At 34.5% G+C, this 20,353-nt stretch overlaps 1 protein-coding gene and 1 long non-coding RNA gene across 4 annotated transcripts; both read left to right on the top strand.

Moving 5' to 3' along the window:
- The first annotated feature begins 2,899 nt into the window (after positions 1–2,899).
- On the top strand, positions 2,900–8,630 carry LOC142176760 (uncharacterized). 3 transcript variants are annotated; one of them, XR_012705549.1, is made up of 3 exons: positions 2,900–3,242; positions 6,150–6,217; positions 8,390–8,630. It is a non-coding gene; the product is annotated as an uncharacterized LOC142176760 (long non-coding RNA). The 3 variants fall into 3 exon arrangements; XR_012705547.1 differs by lacking the exon at positions 6,150–6,217; XR_012705548.1 differs by having other exon boundaries at positions 6,150–8,630.
- Positions 8,631–13,482: 4,852 nt separating this feature from the next.
- Positions 13,483–19,020, top strand: LOC107785986 (sugar transporter ERD6-like 7). The gene is made up of 18 exons (XM_075244287.1): positions 13,483–14,056; positions 14,341–14,403; positions 15,093–15,182; positions 15,282–15,341; positions 15,429–15,494; positions 15,590–15,655; positions 16,247–16,322; positions 16,480–16,544; positions 16,628–16,720; positions 16,829–16,909; positions 16,996–17,080; positions 17,384–17,430; positions 17,500–17,562; positions 17,646–17,705; positions 17,787–17,840; positions 17,969–18,028; positions 18,108–18,222; positions 18,536–19,020. Exons 1-18 carry the CDS (start codon positions 13,865–13,867, stop codon positions 18,652–18,654), a joined length of 1,455 nt encoding a protein of 484 aa, XP_075100388.1. The 5' UTR covers positions 13,483–13,864; the 3' UTR covers positions 18,655–19,020.
- The last annotated feature ends 1,333 nt before the right edge of the window (positions 19,021–20,353 follow it).

Raw genomic sequence — 20,353 nt, 5'->3', positions numbered from 1 at the left:
ACGAGGACAGTAGACATCTCGTCAATCATAGACTATCCACTAACTGGGATACGAGGACAACAATATGAGATGCCCGATTGTCCACTGACTGGGATACGAGGACAGATGAGTCAAGTGTCTGTGATGAGCTCACTGGGTGACTTGGTGTTGCAGCAAGGCGAAGTAATCGAGAGAATAATTCATCAATTGTGGGGACAGTCGGACTAGCCAAAATCTGGTCACGTACTAAATCAAGGTCATTAGGGAGTCCAGCGAGTGTAAGAACTAGAAACATCTTTTGTCGTTGCTCTTATTGCTTTTCAATGCTAGTAGAAACTGGCATCAATGTCTCAAATTCTTCCATGGCTGCCTGTACTTGTCTCAAGTAAGTAGACATATCCAATTCCTATTTCTTCAAGCTTGTCATTCGCGATATTACATCATAGAAACGAGATATGTCATTAGTGTATAAATTACGAGCCTTTTCCCAAACTAAATAACATGTCTAGAACAGACGGAACAAGGGTATCAACTTGGAATCAATAGATCGCCACAGGATACTACATAACTGAGTATCGACCTTCTCCCACAGTGTTTTGGCCTTTTCATCACCTTCGCTAGCCTTTTTTGTTAAATGATCTTGAACTCCTTGACCTTTACACCACAACTCGATAGACGAAGCCCAAGCTAAGTAGTTTGAACCTCCCATTAAAAGGTTCTGAGGTAATCATAACACCGGAACTGCCAGAACCCGGGTTTTTAGACCCGAAAGTATCGACTCCCAAAGACATCGTGAAAACTCGCTGAAACAAATGAAGGAAATACTATTTTTGCTGGGAAATTACTGTAGCTGCCGGAAAAAAATTGGTGTAGATGCCGGAAAAAACTCAAAGTGGTCGGAACCAAATGAAAACAGGATGGGTAGGGTCGGAATTAGTAGCCGACCCAACTGTTCTGAAGATCCATCGTTAAAAATGGCCGGAAAGGGCTCCACGCGCCGACGCGTGAAGCAGATCTCGCCGGAAAAAAAATCCTCCGGGCGGCGCGTGAGAGGTTGTCTGCCGGAGGTGTTTGATGGAGTTTGGTCGCCGGGGATTGGGGAGTGTTATGGTGGTGTTGGTTTTTTGTACAACACCGATGGAAATTGATTTTTTTCGAAAAACAACCCTAAAAGGTCGCCGGAATTGATGCACGACGACTGTTTTGGGTGGGTTTTCTTTTCCGGATGTTTTCTCACTGCTGCTCTGATACCATGTGAGAATGCACGGGAGAAAATATTATTGATATTATTCTCTTATGTTAAACACATACTTATATATGCATATATATATATATATATATATATATATATATATATATATATATATATATATATATATATACTCACACACACAAATACATGTCCTACTCCTAATACATATGGAATTAGGGTTATTTACTCCTATTTACATAACTATTCTAACATATATCAATGGCAATAACTAAAAGATATAATAAAATCAGCAGTTATACTATTTTCTCTCTTACTAGGAAAGAAGTACCGTAAAAGCTTAGCATTGACTTCCAAAGTATGTCTTCTTCCTTTTCATTTACAATATTTTTGTGTGGTATTATTTAATTTAAGTAATCATGATTATGTTCTATGTATTAACTATGTAGACAATATTGAGATTATTAATTATTTTTTTTTTTAAATTCATCTGGAAAATATGTTTGTTTGATTTTTTAATTATCATTTCTTGTTTTTAAGCTTAAATTTGGATTTGAATTTAAATGTGATAAAAGTATAGCTGATTTTTACAGCAAATGTTAATTTTAATTTTGTCTTATAATACTGGTTCTATATATTTATCTTTGAACTCACTTTCGATGTAACAATTACGTGACACACATTATTGTTATAATAAAATCCTTGAATTGTAAAAGTCAGACCAAAAAGGGGGGGAAAATTAAAAAGAATGTTGTTTAAAGAAACAGAAAATAATCATGTTCTAGTATTTTTAACAATTGATAAAGACATTTAAAAGAGAGATAAATTGGCGGGTTTCCGATGCTGCTCAGTCACTAAAAGTAAATTTTTGAAAATATCTTTTCCCGTTATTTTCATTAATACTGTAAACAAATCTTAACCTTTGAAATTGTGAAGGACACGTGTCTCTAATCAAAACAACCATTGAGATTTACTGGAGCACAACTAAATTCGTGGGATTGTTTCCTATTTTTCTTTCCGATTATGCGCTAACTTATTACTCTACAATTCTATTTTACCCTTTACCTTTTTTTTCATTTTAACTCCAATTCTCTAACTTGTAACCCACTTTGTCTTCGTCCTTTTTTTTCTACCAACATCAATGGTAAAAAAGAATAGGTTTTGCCTACTTTTTTTTTATTTCGTTTTTCTCCTAATTTGATTTTAACTCCAATTCTAATTACTTTAATCTCCAATTAGCTGCATACTATTGGCTTTTTTCAAGTGTGCAAAGTGTTATTATTTATCTTCTCAACTCCTTGTTTCTTTATCATTGTTCCTTTTTAAAAAAAAAATGATGTTAACCTTATTTTTCATTATTTTGTTCTTGTTTTCACATGGCAATTGAGTTAGAATAATATTATCTATGGTATAATTGCTAAGGATTTTATGGAATATGAATATTTCGGTATGGATTATATGTCACATTGTTAGAAAACTATTATGTTATGCACTTTAAGTTATGGATTATATGTCATCACTACTGAAAATTGGACCTATGGCAACAGTTTTTGCCGCAGCGGTTATATGGTCTATTGCAACGGTTCGAACTATTGCAAAAGCTTCCTGACCCTATTGGAACACTTTCGCAATAAAACCGTTGCATTAGCTATAAAACCGTTGCAATAGAAGTATTTAATCAGAACGGTTCCTTTAATCGTTCCACTAAATTCCTCTACAACAACGGTTCATTAAAAATATTAGCTATAGAGACGGTTTTCAATTCCCTCTCCACTTTCCCTCTTCTATTTGCCCAGGTCCTTTATAAGTCTTTTTATATTCTACTTTTATTTGTTTTTTGTCAAAAACAGAACACATCGAAGCTTATAGAACTCTCAAACACATCGAAGCTCTGAAATCTCTCTATGGGCAACAAACCTCTCTTAGAGGAGCCGAGAATCAAAGCTTTGAAATTTGATCTTCAAAGGTTAGAAGAACTGTGTCGAATCTCTGAAGGAGCTCTGAACTCAGTGTCTGGATCTCTTCAACTTGCTTCATGGTTGTATGATCAAAGGTAAGCAAATCCAGATCTAGACCTCAGTTTCTTGATTTTCAATATTTTTCTGGTATTTTTCGAATTTCTTGAATGATGATGATTTATGTGCGTATGCTTTTGTAGCTAGGGTTTTGAATTTATGTGTTTGTAGTTAGAATTTCGAATTGAATATACTGTTGTTGCGCATGTATAGTTTTGTACATTCAGATCTATCAGTTTTATGTATGCGTGTGTATTTTTTTCCTTTTCTTTTTCATTCTTTCAAGGAAGGGGGTAGTATTTAAACCCTAAAGTTGCTAGTATTTGATTTGGTTTTCTGGGGTTAATTTTAATTTCTGCTGGTTAGAGTCCTAAAATGACATTGTTGGTATAAGAAACAGAGAAACCCATGCCTATAGTCCAAAATTAACGATAATGGAGAAAACGATACTCTTGCCGTGAAAAGTATTTGCAGTTTTTCTATAGTCATCTTACTCTTTGAAGTTTGGAGACCATCTAAATACAATATTCGAACTGAGCTCATACTTCTGAGGTCCTTTTGCCTTCAGTCAGACTTATTTTTATTACATACCTCATGACAAAGTCATGGTAGAGAACTGTATTCTGCAGGCCTAGGTAATATTGAACATATGTGACACACAATGACTTTTTTGAAGGCATACTCATTACTTACAGTGCATTTCCAAGCATTACAAATTTTTTCTTTTGGTTCATGGCTTAGTAGACATATTATTCTTGGCTTTTGGTTTACATGTATCATTCAAGAGGAAATGATTGAATGAAATATATATATATATATATATATATATATTCTATTATATTGGTGGCTCTGTTTGTCGAATTAAACGTCACTTAAATTTGTATGAATTTTATTGCTTAATCTATTTATAAGACATAATTGGTGATAAATTAGTCGAAATGGGCTTTCTTAAATTATTTTTATGCGTAATTCTTAATAAGCTTAATATTTAAAACAATAGAGGGTATTTTAATAAACTTATCAGTTACAATACAGTACGATATAGTCAAACCAAACAATAAAATATTATTTAACAACAACAAATACTACAATCTATCCAAACGTCATATTCATAACAATTATAAAATGATGGGTAACAATGATCCAAACAGAGTATAAAGATCCACTTAATTTACAATTCTCTAATTGGAGCACTGAGGATAGACTTGGAAAAGAAGTGACAATTGACTTCTTGATTTTAAAAAAAAATCATATATTTCAAAATAAATCTTATTAGCCAAAACAACTAATATTTGGCACCGGAAGAAGTAGTAAAATATTTTGGGAACATACCTTAGAGTAGAGCATCATAAAGGTTCCAAGAGGAGGTTAAAGAGCACATATATAGTGCAGTTATATATGCTGGGAGAATTATGTTGATGTGTTGAAAAACTTTATGGCAAAGGGTTAAATATATCCTTGTACTATAAGAAAAAATTTAAATATACCCTTCCTTATACTTTGTAACGACCCAACTGATCGTTTTGAGTAATTGCGTCCGGTTCGGCAGTTTGAGATCACGAGTAGCTTCATATTATGTGTATCGACTTGCATGCGCAGTTCGGGAGTGAAACCAGAAAGCTTTTATGTGAAAATATGAAAAATATAGTAATTTCTAGAGTTAAAATTTGGTTTTTAATTGACTTTGTTCAATATTTTTAGTAAACGAACCCGGATCTATGTTCCGACGATCCCAGGAGGTCCGCGGTAAAATATGGGACTTGGACGTATGCCAAAATTGAATTCCGAGGTCCCTAGCCTCAGAAAATAAATTTTGAAGAAAATTATTGTGCTGGTTTTTAAATGAAATAAAGAAATGAATTAATGTTTGAACTCGTTGGAATCGGGCCCATATTTTGGTTTTGGAGCCTGGTACAAGTTTGTTATGATATTTAAGTCCTATCTGTGAAATTTGTTGAGAATCAGAATTTATTTGACGTGATTTGGACGTCCGGTTGAAAAGTTAGAAAATCATGAGTTTTGAGGTTAAATTCATAGTTTTTGATGTTATTTTGATAATTTGATCACATGAGAAAGTCCGTATAACATTTTTAGAGCTGCGTGCATGTTTGGTTTGGAGTCCCGAGGGCTTGTGTGAGTTTCGGATAGGTTTAGGCTATGTTGCGCTTGCTTTTGGATGCTTCATCATCGTTTCTTCAAGCAAAAATGATATCATATTGAGAAAATGAGATCCAAATTCAATTTTTATTGAACCATTAGATCCGTATCAAAATTTTGGAGCCATAGGAAAAAGAATCATCGAATTTAGACATTGTATGAGGAAGTTATGCTCATTTTCATGTCGGGAATAATTGTTGGTTTCTGGTGTAGTCGCAAATGCGAACTTTTTCATCGCAATTGCGATGCCCAGTTCGCAAATGCAAACTTTTTATCGTAAATGCGACTTCTGCCAGCCCTGCCTTGTTCGCAAATTGCGAACCCTGGGTCGCAAATGCGACATTTGAGGCTTGTTAAGTGAAATTTTTTAAGGGATTTTCACCCATTTTTCAATTTTCTCAAACCCTAAACCTCCATAAGTGATTTTCCAAAGACCCAAACTTCTCCAAATTATTGGGTAAGTACCTATAATTAATTTTCAACTATATTTTATGATTATATCTTAGATTTAACATCAAATTCATGAGAATCTAAAGGAAAATTTGGGGAAAATTGTGAAATCTTTCAAAAATGTAAAATGATGATTTGAATGACCAATTTGTATCGGAATTAGACAATTTTTGTATGGGTGAACTCGTAGCGGAATGGGTGTTCGGTTTTTGTAAATTTTGTCGGGTTCCGAGGTGCGGGCCCGGAGAGTTGACTTTTGTTGACTTTTTGCAAATTGTATAAGAATCATAGTTTTGTCAATTAAAATTGTTTGATATATTCAAGTCGTTTTTCGCTAGATTGAGCCGAGCGTTGATGAATTGGTAAAGGAAAAAGCTAAATTGAGTATTGAATTGGCCGGATTGAGGTAAGTATCTTGCCTAACCTTGTGGGGGGAGGACTTCCCCTTAGGAGTTGAGTCTTCTATGCTATTTGTTGTCCGTGCACGCGAGGTGACGAGTATGTGTTCAGACTTACTTGTGGGAAATTTGCCTTTAGGGTTCTTAGGTCCTTATGTGCATTAAGTGGGAAGTTTTCTATATGATTGGGTTTCCTAATTGACTGTTTTACCTCTTTATGCTCCATACGATGTTGTTAGCTCTCCTCCAACTCTTACTTGTTACTTGACCCTTATTTGCCTTAATTGAAGTGATTGTCTTCCTTATTGTTTTGATACTTCTTGATTGTGAATTCCTCTATGACTTCGTGCAAATATGTTACATGTCCAATTGTTGTGATTATCGATATAGTTATTACGTGCTCATTATGTCTTGTTATTTTTGTTAAGGTTATTGTGTTTCTTGGCTTTTCCATGATCCTTATTATGTACTATTTATGCTTAAATTGATGAATTATTCATGTTGAATAAGACTGATGATATTCTCTGGGTAATTGACCATTGTTGAGTATTGAGTCAAGTTGAGATCTATATTGCGAAGCTAACTATTAAAACAAGATTGTTTCTATTGTTGATTCCCTTGCCGGGGTGTTATTATTTCTATTGTTGATTCTCTTACGGGGATGTTGTTGTTTCTACTGTTTGGGTGAGGAAAGAGTGATAAAACACGAAGGGTGATGTCGTGTACATTTATATTATTCATATGGTGAGGAAGAGTGATAAAGCACGAAGGGTGATGCCGTGCACATTTACATTTATATTATTCATATGGTGAGGAAGAGTGATAAAGCACGAAGGGTGATGTTGTGCATATTTACATTTATATTGATGCATATGTTGAGGAAAGAGAGATAAAGCACGAAGGGTGATGCCGTGCACATTTATATTATTCATATGGTGAGGAAGAGTGATAAAGCACGAAGGGTGATGTCGTGCACATTTACATTTATATTATTCATATGGTGAGGAAGAGTGATAAAGAACGAAGGATGATGCCGTGCATGTTTATATTTATATTGATGCATATGGAGAGAAAGATAGATAAAGCACGAAGGATGATGTCGTGCACATTTATATGATTCATACGGTGAGGAAGAGTGATAAAGCACAAAGGGTGATGCCGTGCACATTTTTGTTATTTATTGCATGGTGAGGATTGAGAGTTAAAGCACGAAGGGTGATGTCGTGCACTTTCTGTTGCTGTGTTTATTTGTTGTTATCAATTCAAGTATTTAACTGTTTAAATTTCTTTATTGCTGTGATCCTTTGTGTTGGAACTTACAATGTTTTCAATACCTCGCCATATTTATATATATACATTCCAATACTTCAAACTTCAATAATTGTTATATCTTTAATTCAATTAGTTTCTCAATTGTTTTCCCTTAAACCGTCTGAGGTTGTATTTTACTTAAAAAGGAATTTCTACTAAGTTTTAAGTTATTAACTCCGATGTTAAAGATAATAATTCATTTGATGTTGTATTTTAATTGAAAAGGGTACTTTCTTTACTCAAATGATTTCTAAAAAATAACTTCATCTTTTCTCTCTGGTTTATCCTAATTAGTTTAGAAATTATAATTTACTTATATTAAGTAAATGAGACTTTTTAAACATCTTGAGTGCATTTGTACTGACAGTATGTACTGTATAGCATATGAATTTTGTTGTTAAAAGTGAGATGGAAAATATGGGGGCACAAGGTGCCATGTGTGCTGAAGGTTCGGAAGTTGAGATTATGATATGAGAAATCGAGGATTGAGATGGTTGGGATTGTGTATTAGACTTGATGTGATTGATTGAGTTGGCATTGCCTTCTTTATTTGAATACATTCTTACTTGTCTCTTTTCCTGTTATGTCAGTGTTGATTTACTTGGTTATGTGATTTACTTGGTTATCGTTCGTTACTACCTGTGTTCTCCCTTTATTGTTCCTACTGTTTGTATTTTGATTTCTCTTCGCTGTTGATATTACCTCGTTATCTTTATCTCGATATTTTATTATCATATCCTGTTCATTTCATTTGACCAGTAGGTGTCTTGACTGTTCCTCGTCACTACCCCACCGAGGTTAGTCTTGATACTTACTGGGCACCGCCGTAATGTGCTCATACTGCACTTCTGTATATTTTTTGTGTATAGATCCAGGTATTGATCAATAGTAGTTGTGCGGGTCGTCGCGGTGGAGACTCACGGTAACCTGTTGTTGCGTTCGTAGGCCTCGGAGTCACCTTCGTTTTTATTTACATTCCATTGATTCCTTCTCGTTTTGGAATAGTGTTGTATTTATTTTGTATAACTACTCTTAAAAAGGCTTATTACTTGTACCACCGGTTTTGGAAATTGTGATTTATTGAGAGTTATTAAATTTGAAGTTAGTAAATGTTAATGTTATTTCAGTAAATGTTAGGCTTACCTAGTTTAGAGACTAGGTGCCATTACGACTCTTTCAGAGGGATTTTGGGTCGTGACATACTTTGGGTTCAAATATACCTCTGTCGTAATGCTATTGGTTCAAATATACCCCTTTTCTGTTAAGTTCGTTCAAGGTGGACATCCGATCCTATGTGGCACTGATATTTGATGAAGTGGATGTCACTTCATATCACCTTCGCGCCCCTAATTCATATACAAAAGACTATTTGAATTTTTTTTTATGGTAGCGATAATGGTGGTAATAGTGATGGGCGGTAATGATGAAAATAGTGGTGGAGGGGAAGGAAATCTTAGTGGTAAAAAAAAAATAGAAGGGAAGGATAAAATGGGTTAGGGGCGCTGAGGTGACAAGTCATGTGACATCCACCTAATCAAATATTAGTGTCACGTATAATTGGATTTTCACTTTGGACAAGCATAAACGGAAAAGAGGTATATTTAAATCAATAGTATAACTACAGGGATATATTTAGATTTAAAATATAACGAGTGGTACATTTAAATATTTTCTGATAGTACATGGGTATACCCTTTTCTGAAAACTTTACTATACGCCTCACATAACTCACATAAGTTGTGTGTGGCTTTATTTTGTCTCACAACAAAGTGGACTCAAATTTTACAGATTTGGGTCCACAAAACTTTGGGCCCATTTTGTTGTGAAATAAAATAAGAGAAATTTTCACAAACCACTATTGTTTAGTGGTTATTAGCTAATTGTAGCTACCATTTACTATATTACTTCATATAGCTACATTTTCAGTGTTTTTAGAGTGTATTCGATGTATTTAAGCTACTGTATTCATGAATACATAGCAAAACTCGGCGTGAAATATGGGATTCCAGCTAGACAATTATTGTATTCGACTGTATCCACGATATGTATTTGTGAATATAGTAACGTAAATAGCGCAAATCGTGGTCTATTCAACTGTTTTAAACGGAAAGTGAATTAATTAACACAATAGACTCCTAATATAACTCAGCTAACTCAATTGCATAACCCATAATCTGTATTTGACGTGAAATATGCTGAACAATTTTCCCAGCCGATAAATACAACAAAACAGAGCAATCACCGAGTTTCTAATCCTTCCCTTTTATGTTGATATCGTTCGTGGATGTTTCTGTTTTCAACCATTAAAATTCGAGATTCATCTATAGTGCAAAAACATATGAATACATACTGCAGATACATTTGAATACATATATACATCTGAATACATAAATTATATTAATTAAAAAAATATATGAATACATTCATGGAATACAACGAGACAGTGAATACAATGAAATACATGGAATACAACGAGATTCATTGAAATACAATGAAAAAAGACAATGAATACAATGAAATATATGGAAATACATCGAGATATATTGAAATACAATTAAAGAAAAGGTAATAGAATCTTCAAGTTACTCAGCCCAAACTCCGTCGTCTTTGTTCAAGAACAACCCTAATGTCGTCTCTTCGAGAGGGCTGCGATTCTGACTCGAAACGTCACTGTTCCCGTTTCGATCAAGAACCCTAGGTGAGGAAACGTTTGTTAGGTTGGGTTTTTATGATATGGGAGAGGTAGTGGCAGATAAATGACGTGAAGAGGAAGAGGAATTATTTCACGAGGTTGTATTTTCCAATCCTGCTTCACTAGGCAGGAATTTCTGGAACCAACTTGCTATTGAATTTCCTTCACGGAGCAGGAGAGAACTCGTTAGCTATTATACAAAGCGTTGAGAGAGAGAGAGAGAGAGAGAGAGAGAGAGAGACGGTGGAGAAAAATCTGAAAGAATGAGAGAGAAAAATAATACAAAGCGTATTTTATGGCTTAAGGGTAGGAGATGACCATAAATAGATATTTGGCTATAAAAATTAAAATGTAGCTATAGAATATAATTTTTTAAAAGGGTATTTATTTAAAATAAATAATGTATCAACCTTTGCTATAGGAGGTAAAAATTCTATAAAACAAAGCTTCGGCATAAAATAAATTTTTTTCATATGCTCAATAGTACTCTCTCCTGCCTCTATCCCAAAAAGAATGCTAATATTTTATGGATTTCGAGGTCACACTTCTTAATTTTAATCATGAGTTAATGTATAAAATCTTTAAATTTTTTAAATAAAATTTATATATTTAGAAACTACATAAAAATATTATAAATCATAATAATTAAAACTCAAAACATTTAAAAGGTACATGAAAAAGCTGTGGTCAAAGAAAAGTATCATCTATTTTTGGACTGAGAAAACAATAATTAGTTAAAGAAGATAATTAGTGATGTATTCAGATTAAAATCAAAACTGCATCACGTTCTTAACTTGTATGAGCATCAGATTTCAGATGCATACAAATATAGACGTTAGATTTAGCACATTATATAATCTTGAATGGAGAATTAACAAATGCCAAATGGGTTCAACCCCATGTGATTAAAACAGACATGCCTTCTTTTTATTATATTAAAAAAAAAACCGATCGGATCTGACACTGATCATATGCTCATCTTATTGGAGTTATGTAAGCTGAACTTGGGCAGCGAACTTTTATAGTTGCTCGTGCTTATGAACTTATAATCACAAGATAATTTCTAGAAATTCCTTTAACAACCTACCTATTATTATCTTGCAGTACCTTGTATTACTACTACACATCAATCTCAAATTATTTGATACAGACATATAAATTCTAGTAAAAGCTTACTCCATTAGGTGTTCACATCAATAGAATATATATACGCACGAACATAATTATCACAAAGTTATATTTATCACCTTTGACTTAACTATGAGGTATTAATTAGGTTTGATGCGCGGTGCGAGTAAAATATTACTTGAATTCTCTATATCCATAAACATGATCTATCTGGGTCGATGTCATTCCGATAATTAATAAGTTGTGTTTTGTGACAAATTCAAGATTTCTAAAACCATAAATTCTCTAAAAATCAGACTTATCCCTATGCTTACATACAAATGCAAATAGGGTCAGATGAAAATTGGGAAATAATAGGAAAAATGACACTCTGTATAGCTACTCTCAAAATAGTAGTCGAAAAAGATATATAAAATAATAGACGAAAAAATGTATAATTTTTGTATGTATATGCATTATGTATGTTATATACAAAAATTATATAAATTTGATACACTTTTTCGGCTACCAAATGTAAATAGTTTCTGGGGCGGGCTAAAAACGATAATACCCTAATTTGTTCTAAAATATATTAATGATGATATAACATAATATTATTAGAGTAGTTGCCATTACGGTGTAGGGAGCAAACTTTCAAAGTACATTGTACACCCATACAATTAAGGAGAGTTTTGTCGATATTCTTGAATCTTCGTAGGTAATTAATGAATGAAAAATCCATATTTTACCTTGCATTTTCTACGACATTTCGCAATGCGCCAGCATGATACATGAAAAGTCATACTCAAATTTTGAAAACTATATCAAATGGCTGCCACAAGTTACCCTACTTTTTTCTCTAATACACATACCCTTGAATAACTTACTGTCCTAATCAAACAAAATTTCAAGAATATAAAAGAAACTAGTTGGCTAATCAAATTTGATCTTGATCTCTGTCAAGATCACGCACCAAGTTGCAATTCTTATGCATAAATTGGCCCATTTTTTTAAGAATGATAATATTTTTCACACATATCATGTCTTTAAACGCCAGAAAGATTGGATCAAAACCAGCCAAAGACCTCTTGTCGATTGGAACTACGTTAGAAATAAGATGCCAAGTCAGATGCTGAAGTATCTTGAGTTGGAAAATACCATATTAAAATTGGCATATGCAGAATAGCCCAAAAAACATATATTTCTCAGCTAATCTTTGTCCTTTTGTCGGCCTACATATGGTGGGGCAAACCTTAATGGCTGAGTTTAGGCGAATCCACGTCTTTGAAAAGGTGATGGCCAAATCTCAGCGGCCAACCAATTTTAGGCGAATTCCACATCTTTGAGAAGGTGGTGGGGCAAATCTCACTAAAGACGCTGAGTCTTAAGGGGTGAATGTATTGCCCATGACGGAGAATGGGCTAATGAGGACTGGTCAAGCAGGACTGACAAATTTCTAGGCCGACAAACTTCTGAAAAAGGAATGCACATCTCACCTTAGGCGAATCCCATATCGAAATGGGAGAGGAAAGTGAAGAACCTTCTAAGACATGACACAAATGCAAATGGATACACGCTTTTAGGGCTTGAGATGACGCAACATGAAAGACAAACCCGTGTTGGCCTAGGCCCAAAACAGACAATATATGTTATGGGCATAGGCCTAGGCCTAAACCGGACAATTTATGATATGGATGACAAATATAAAATAAAAAGTTAAAGGAGAAAGCTTAGCAGCTTAGGATAAGGACCACCGTTTTTGTTAAAGATATTTACACAGCATTAAATGAAAAGATAAATGAGCTGTACGACAAAGAATATATTTTGATTATAAATTAATAAACTCAACGACAAATTTATAGGACACGGAAAATAAAGACCACTATATACCAGATTTGACGACTCAAGTAGTTTTAAATGGATCTTAAATGACACCAAATCAGAAGGGGTTAAAAAAAGATAAAGATAAAGAAAAACGTAAGAAAGGGGATTAACGATATGTCTGCTCTAGAAATTAATTGTTCACTGTCAAAGAAAGAGCCAAGTGTGGACCAAATACATAGAAACAAGATTTTTTTCAGTGAGAATTTATACGCCGTGAATGCTGACTCAAACAGTGAATTCTCAAATATATATCTAATTCAAGGTATTCTTGTTATTTACACACAAAGTTCGATTCAAAACTCTGAAATTCTACATAACACGCGATCACACATTTGGATCTACCAATGTTTTTTGGTGAGAAATTAACTCCAAAAGGAAACTTTTGTTGCTTTAATCGGTTTCACACGTCAGTTCTAGCTTTGCCAAGTCATTTCAGTAAAAATATTACTACTATTGTTATCGCCACAACATTTGGGATGCAGATCTGGTTACACCTAGAAAATTAAATACTCCTAGAAAGGAGCCACTCGTACAACTTCTACAGCATAAAAATACGCATATGTCGCTCATCCAAAAACTCCCTTCCTTTCTTGCTTCTCTTCCTCACTTTAGTCCTTGCCTCTAAAACTTCTCTATTTGAACCAAACGCCCCAAAACAAATATGAAGGAAGATATACAGCAAAGTGAGAACAGGTTACAGGAAGAGATAAGAGCTCCTCTCATCACTCAAACATATAAAAGGGCAACAGAAGAACAGGCAGAAAATGGCTGCTACGAGAAGAAACAAAACAGGTGCATGGTTTACCTCAGCACATTTGTGGCTGTCTGTGGCTCCTTTGCATTTGGATCTTGTGTAAGTTCATCTCTCATTCAGGGGTCTACAGTCTACTCTTGTTTTCTTAGTTTAAGTTCTAAGCACTTGACAGTGCAATTTGTACAATTAGATTACTCATAAGATAATTGCTGCTAAATATTTGTGGCAAACACTAATTGGTAACCTGATAAAAATGGCCAGTAATATGGTATAATAAGTCAAACTACACTGATTAATAGTGTAAAAGATCTTGCACTATTAATGTATATAACTTAAATCATTCGTTTCTCCCTTCTCATATGTGACGCTTCTCAACTTTTCAGGCCGGGTATTCATCACCAACACAATCCGCCATCAGAGAAGATCTCAATTTATCTATAGCAGAGGTTAGAGAAACGATGTACATATCTACATTTTTTGGATAGAGTATACCTGTTGCTTTTAAATACAGTAAAAACAAGGGGGAAAAAGCTAATGGATAGAAACTTTGACTGGCTTGTAAATCTCTATACAGATAATTACATCCCTGCAATTCTCCAGTATACTTTCACTTAATGAGTATAACTTCTATACATTGACATTTAATTAATCAAATTTTTTCACTATCAGGTTACCTAAAAGATAACTATTGGTAGTACGAGATTAGTTACAGGTAAAATAAGACAAGTAACCTACTATAATAGATTGAAGTACAGTGATAAGTGTAAAAATTCTTTACACTATCAGTATATATAAGTTAAATCCTTCACTCATTCACTTGGTTAGATGAGCATTTTCTAGTTAGTCTGATCAAGAAAAGTTCAATATACTTGCAATCAACCTAATAGTTATTCCATACAAACAAGAAATGAACTAGCATAGGACACAAATGTTTGTATGGACTCGTTAATTTTCTGGAAAAGCTGGTTGTACTAGAGGAAAGAACACTAACATGATGGCAAGTATCTACCTTGATTAGAATACTTCAGTCCTTAATGGAAAAACCTTTCTTGTTTGGAAGAATATTTGGCATTCTTAAACTGTGTTCTTGTTTTAGACTTTACCTTAGATGTGTTCAACATTTTGTACTACGCAGTTCTCGCTCTTTGGATCAATATTGACATTTGGTGCGATGATTGGAGCAATCACAAGCGGTCCCATTGCTGATTACATTGGCCGTAAAGGGGTAAGCCTGGAGTATATTCTAAGTACACCAGTATCCACCTCCATATATCTTCTTTATTACAGCCTGATATTTATCTGACTATGTGTAACATGCAAACAGGCAATGAGAATGTCAAGTGCTTTCTGTGTTGCTGGGTGGTTTGCCATTTACTTTGCTCAGGTTTATTACAAGTTCTCTTTTCATCTTCATGACACGGTATTGCTACCTAGGTCTTACAAACTGATAACTATTTTTTCCTCTTCAAAGGGAGCTCTTTCTCTGGACATTGGAAGATTGGCAACAGGATATGGAATGGGAGTTTTTTCTTACGTGGTACATACTCTGTTTCCTAGAGATTTTAACAAAATATCCAACTATAGTGTGCTTTCGACTTTCTTGATTCCAACATTTCCCTGACAACAAATCAGGTGCCTGTATTTATAGCTGAAATTGCACCTAGAGATTTACGAGGAGCTTTGACAACCATAAACCAGGTAAAGAAGTACATTTTCTACCTGTGCTCCATACAGCAACTTTATAGTAGAATGCTTTTACTTGAAATTTTTCTATCTTAGTTATATAGATTTTTGATAACCGTGATGTTCTGGCCAGCTTGTGCACCTCGACTAATTCTGTTTTTCAACTTCTTATCCTAAATGCAATAACCATTTTAAAATGGTTTTGGTCGCTAATCTTATCATATTACAGCTGAACTAATAACAGTACTCCAGTGCTAGTAAAACCTACGTATTGTTTTTCTACAAGACTACTGCCCTTAACTTTTTCCTACTTACCGGATAGTTAGACTCAAAGTGTCCTAAGGTTATTGAAATGTTGGAGACACTATCTTAATATGGTATAACTAGGACTATTAATCCAACATTTTCTATTATTTATCGAGTAATGTATATCACCATCTCTTTAGCTCAGATAAACTGAAAACAGCGTGGTTATTTCAGTCTTCACTAAAATAAAGAAAAGCTAAATAGGAAGAAACATACTATACTTTTACAGATTATAGAGTAGATGTTGTAGTTGGCTGTTGATTATCCTCCCTTGACAGTTTGTTACTTCTACACCTCCAGCTGATGATATGTTGTGGAGTCTCAGTTGCCTTCATTATAGGAACTATGCTGACATGGAGGACTTTGGCCTTAACAGGTTTGTTTTAGCATCAAGTTGTATTGTGAGATCTAGAAAGAACTAGCTGCTACTACAAGGGACAAGACACGCAAAAAGAAGAACGAAAGAAAAACTGAGAAATAACCACAATGAACAATGTATTCAAGTGCTAAGGGTTTGATTTTCTTTTTTTCAGGATTAATTCCATGTGCTATTCTCCTTTTCGGTCTCTTTATTATTCCAGAGTCTCCTAGGTGGTTGGTGAGTTACAATATTCACTGGCTAAGAGTTCATCCTGTCGGTAAAATCAAGAAAATGACATAACATTTCTACCAAATATGTAGGCAAAAATAGGACATCAAAAGGAGTTTGAACTTGCACTCCGCAGACTTAGAGGCAAAGATGCTGACATATCTGAGGAGGCAGCTGAAATCCAGGTTCATTATTCTGGAAAACTTAAATTTCAGTTTCTTTCATACTTTGCAGGTCGCCTAAAACTTCCTCAAAATACTCTCCTAATATTACGTATTTGATCTGCTTGACAGGATTATATAGAAACCCTTGAAAAGCTTCCCAAAGTCAACTTGTTTGATTTGTTTCAAAGAAGATACTTGAGCTCACTCATAGTAAAGTTCCTTTTCCACATTGTTTTTCGACAATTTGGTAGCTGAAACTGTTAGTTAATTTATGTATATGATAAACCTATGGCCAGGTGGGAGTTGGACTTATGGTGTTTCAACAGTTTGGTGGAATCAATGGAATCTGTTTCTACACCGGTAGCATATTTGAGTCCTCAGGTAGGAAACCCTCATTGTCAAATATATCATGCTTTACACAACAAGAAATGTAGGACATTCAACATTGTATTATCAGTAATCAGCTAATGTGATAAGCAGATGAGGAAGATAATGTTTAGAACTTGAAACCGCACTAATCTCTTTAGGCTACTTTCTTCGCCATTCTATAGTCCCATTTTAATTAAGTTTGAAGGCCTGTAAAATATAACATGTCATTTCATTTCCCTTCAGCTCAAGAATTTAAAGCAAACAACTGTGTTAAACCATAAAGTTATTTGTTCTTTAACTGTATTCCTTTTCCAGGGTTCCCCTCTGATGTCGGAACTATAATCTATGCAATTATACAGGATGTTAGATATCTTCCTCCTAAGGTCTGGTGTTATAATGGATCATTCACTTTACTTTATTTTCTTCATCAGGTTCCCATCACCGCATTGGGTGCAGTCTTAATTGACAGAGCTGGAAGAAAGCCTCTTTTATTGGTATATCTAGGAAAAGAAAGCCATTTTCTTGAGGATATTACCCGTTGCATTCACCAAATATAATGATGATCATATCTTTGCAGGTTTCTGCGACAGGACTTGTCATAGGCTGTATACTAACAGGAACCTCATTCTATCTGAAGGTTAACACTAAAACATAAATTGCTTAAGCTTCTTAGCATGTCTCATGAACATTTTGACGAAAAAAATTATTGTTTGACCAGGGACATGAAATTGCAGTAAAGGGAGGACCAATACTTGCCGTCACAGGCATACTGGTACCATAAATATCCACTCTGATTGTCCTCTTCATAGTAGCTTACCCCGATCCCCACTCTCCCTCAACCATGTGAAAAAAAGTGGAGGTTTTCCTTCCAGTTTATCTAATAATCATTCTCAAATGCAGGTCTATATCGGGTCCTTTTCGATAGGAATGGGAGCAGTTCCCTGGGTTGTAATGTCGGAGGTATGTAAAATCTGTACTATCCTCTATTATTAACATTTGAGACATGTCGAGCCTAAGAATTCAATTACCTTTCTTGCAGATATATCCAATAAATATTAAAGGGGCTGCTGGGAGCCTTGCAACACTAGTGAATTGGTTTGGGGCATGGGCGTGCTCTTACACTTTCAACTTCCTCATGACCTGGAACTCTTTTGGTAAGCTGTTGCCACAAATATCATCTCTAAAGTAATGCAAAAATGAGAATCATGCAAAAAAAAAAAAAAGATTTTTTTTTATTTTTTATAGAAGTGCCAAAGGAACCTATATTGGAAATTAATGTTGCAACTTGCAAGCAAATTTGATTGAAGATAGGGTTCGGGGGGTAAGTCCATTTATCCGTCATGGTTTAAAAATGATAGACAGAAGAAAGGAGAAACTAATAACAAAGGAGGGGTATAAACTATTTACTGCATATTAAGACAGCTAAAGGTTAGATATGTATGCTCACATTAGTTTCACTGGTTGCAGGTACTTTCATTCTTTATGCTGCAGTCAATGCACTCTCAATTTTGTTTGTGATCAAGATAGTACCTGAAACCAAAGGAAGAACTTTGGAACAAATCCAGGCTTCTATTAATGCATCATAAAATGCTCAGCACCTTGTTTCGTCCTTCCTACTGAAAACTATCAAATAGCCAGAGAGATGTCAGGACGCGCGCTGCTGGTTGAAATCTCATACTCATCCTGGGATTTTCCAAAGATTTAAAATGATCGACTATTTGTTGCATAGGGGACCGTGTCCATATTCTCCATTTGTTTAAGGTATGAATACCGTATTAGAATAAAATGATTAGAATAATGTGTTCCAGTGCCCTTTTTTTTTCTTCTGAGTATCATTCAGTTAGTCAAGAAAAGTCTTCCCAAGATGTGGAATCACATTTTTGAACTGTACTCATTGATTTATCTATCTTGCAGAAACCCTAGTTTTCTGCTCGCTTTTCCTTAATTACTTGGGAAATTCAGGTGTCTCTTCACAAACCTAATGCCTTATTTTATCAGTGTACTGTTTCCTCAGTCTAGAGCAGATTAATATGCAACCGACGAACCTTACAAATTTAATGAAAATTATGAAAAGAACAACGATTTTAATGAGCACGAGCTACACAATATAGATGAAGGGTGATATGTCTAAGGGAGGTCAAAGAAAATCCCTACCAGATTAGTGCATCAAAGGAGGGCTGCTTAAAAACTAAAGAGATTATCTAGCAACTTTGCCATGCTAGACCTTTGTAGAATAGAATTAATTTGCCTAATCCATCATTAACCAATTGCTGTTCTCTGAAGAAGACCCTTCAACTGTGACAGCTTTTGAGAGGTTGTTTAATGCTATGTGGACTAGGGCTTAATATAATTAAGTCCTCATTTCTCCAAGTTTCTGCCCTATAAATAAAGGAAGTGGTGATGCAGATATTCAGCTGATACAATCTGAGAATAATATTGCTTCCTTAATATAAGAATACACAGAAGTCTTACGCACTACCCTCCTCAAACCCCGCCTGCCTGTGGGATTACACTAGGACTGTTGTTGTTGTACACATAATATATAACAAGCATGGAAAGAAGGCAGATCGATCTACACTGCAAACTGCTAAAAACCAGAAATATCTATCAAATCAACAATCTTTTAAAACTCTTAGCATCTTTAGTGGCTGATAATGACTGATGTTAGCTGGTGCTGTGATTTCAAAGTTGAAGTGCAGTAACTCATAAAAAATCTCAGTTTTACCTACAAAATTAATTGCTAACTATATTAAATCAGCCTTACATTTACCTTAACAAACCATGTTGAAGTGCGAAAGAGGTATGGTTACTTCATGTGAATTCTTCAAAATATACTAAAGACTTGCAAAAGAACTGAACTTTGTCTTGATTCCCCCATTTTTACTGCCGTAGTAAGAATAAATGCTTCATTTTCTGTAGCTGGAAGACTTTCAGGAAATTTAAATAAGAAAAATTGATTATATGAGATAGAGGCGGATCTATGATTTCAAGTACATGGATGCACTACTAAAAAAAGAGAAAAAAATGCATTAAGTATGGAATTGATCCTATTCCTCTTGGTAAAAAATTTAACCATCAAAACAAGTGCGCCATTTAACTTTCTTTGAGCATGAGTGCCAACAATTAATATTATACTAATTTTTAAAAATATATACATAAAGTATCTAATTTTACGGAGAGACTACGGGTTCACTTGCCCCATAATTCCCAAAAATTTGCCCTTGTTTGAGAGTGATACAGAAATTTAACGTAAAAGAGATGATAGCAGTAGTTAGAACATTACCT

Source organism: Nicotiana tabacum, chromosome 22 (genome assembly GCF_000715075.1).
Source record: "Nicotiana tabacum cultivar K326 chromosome 22, ASM71507v2, whole genome shotgun sequence".
NCBI classification, from domain to species: domain Eukaryota; kingdom Viridiplantae; phylum Streptophyta; class Magnoliopsida; order Solanales; family Solanaceae; genus Nicotiana; species Nicotiana tabacum.
Note: the sequence above shows the minus strand (reverse complement) of the source record. Positions and strands in the feature narration are given on the sequence as shown.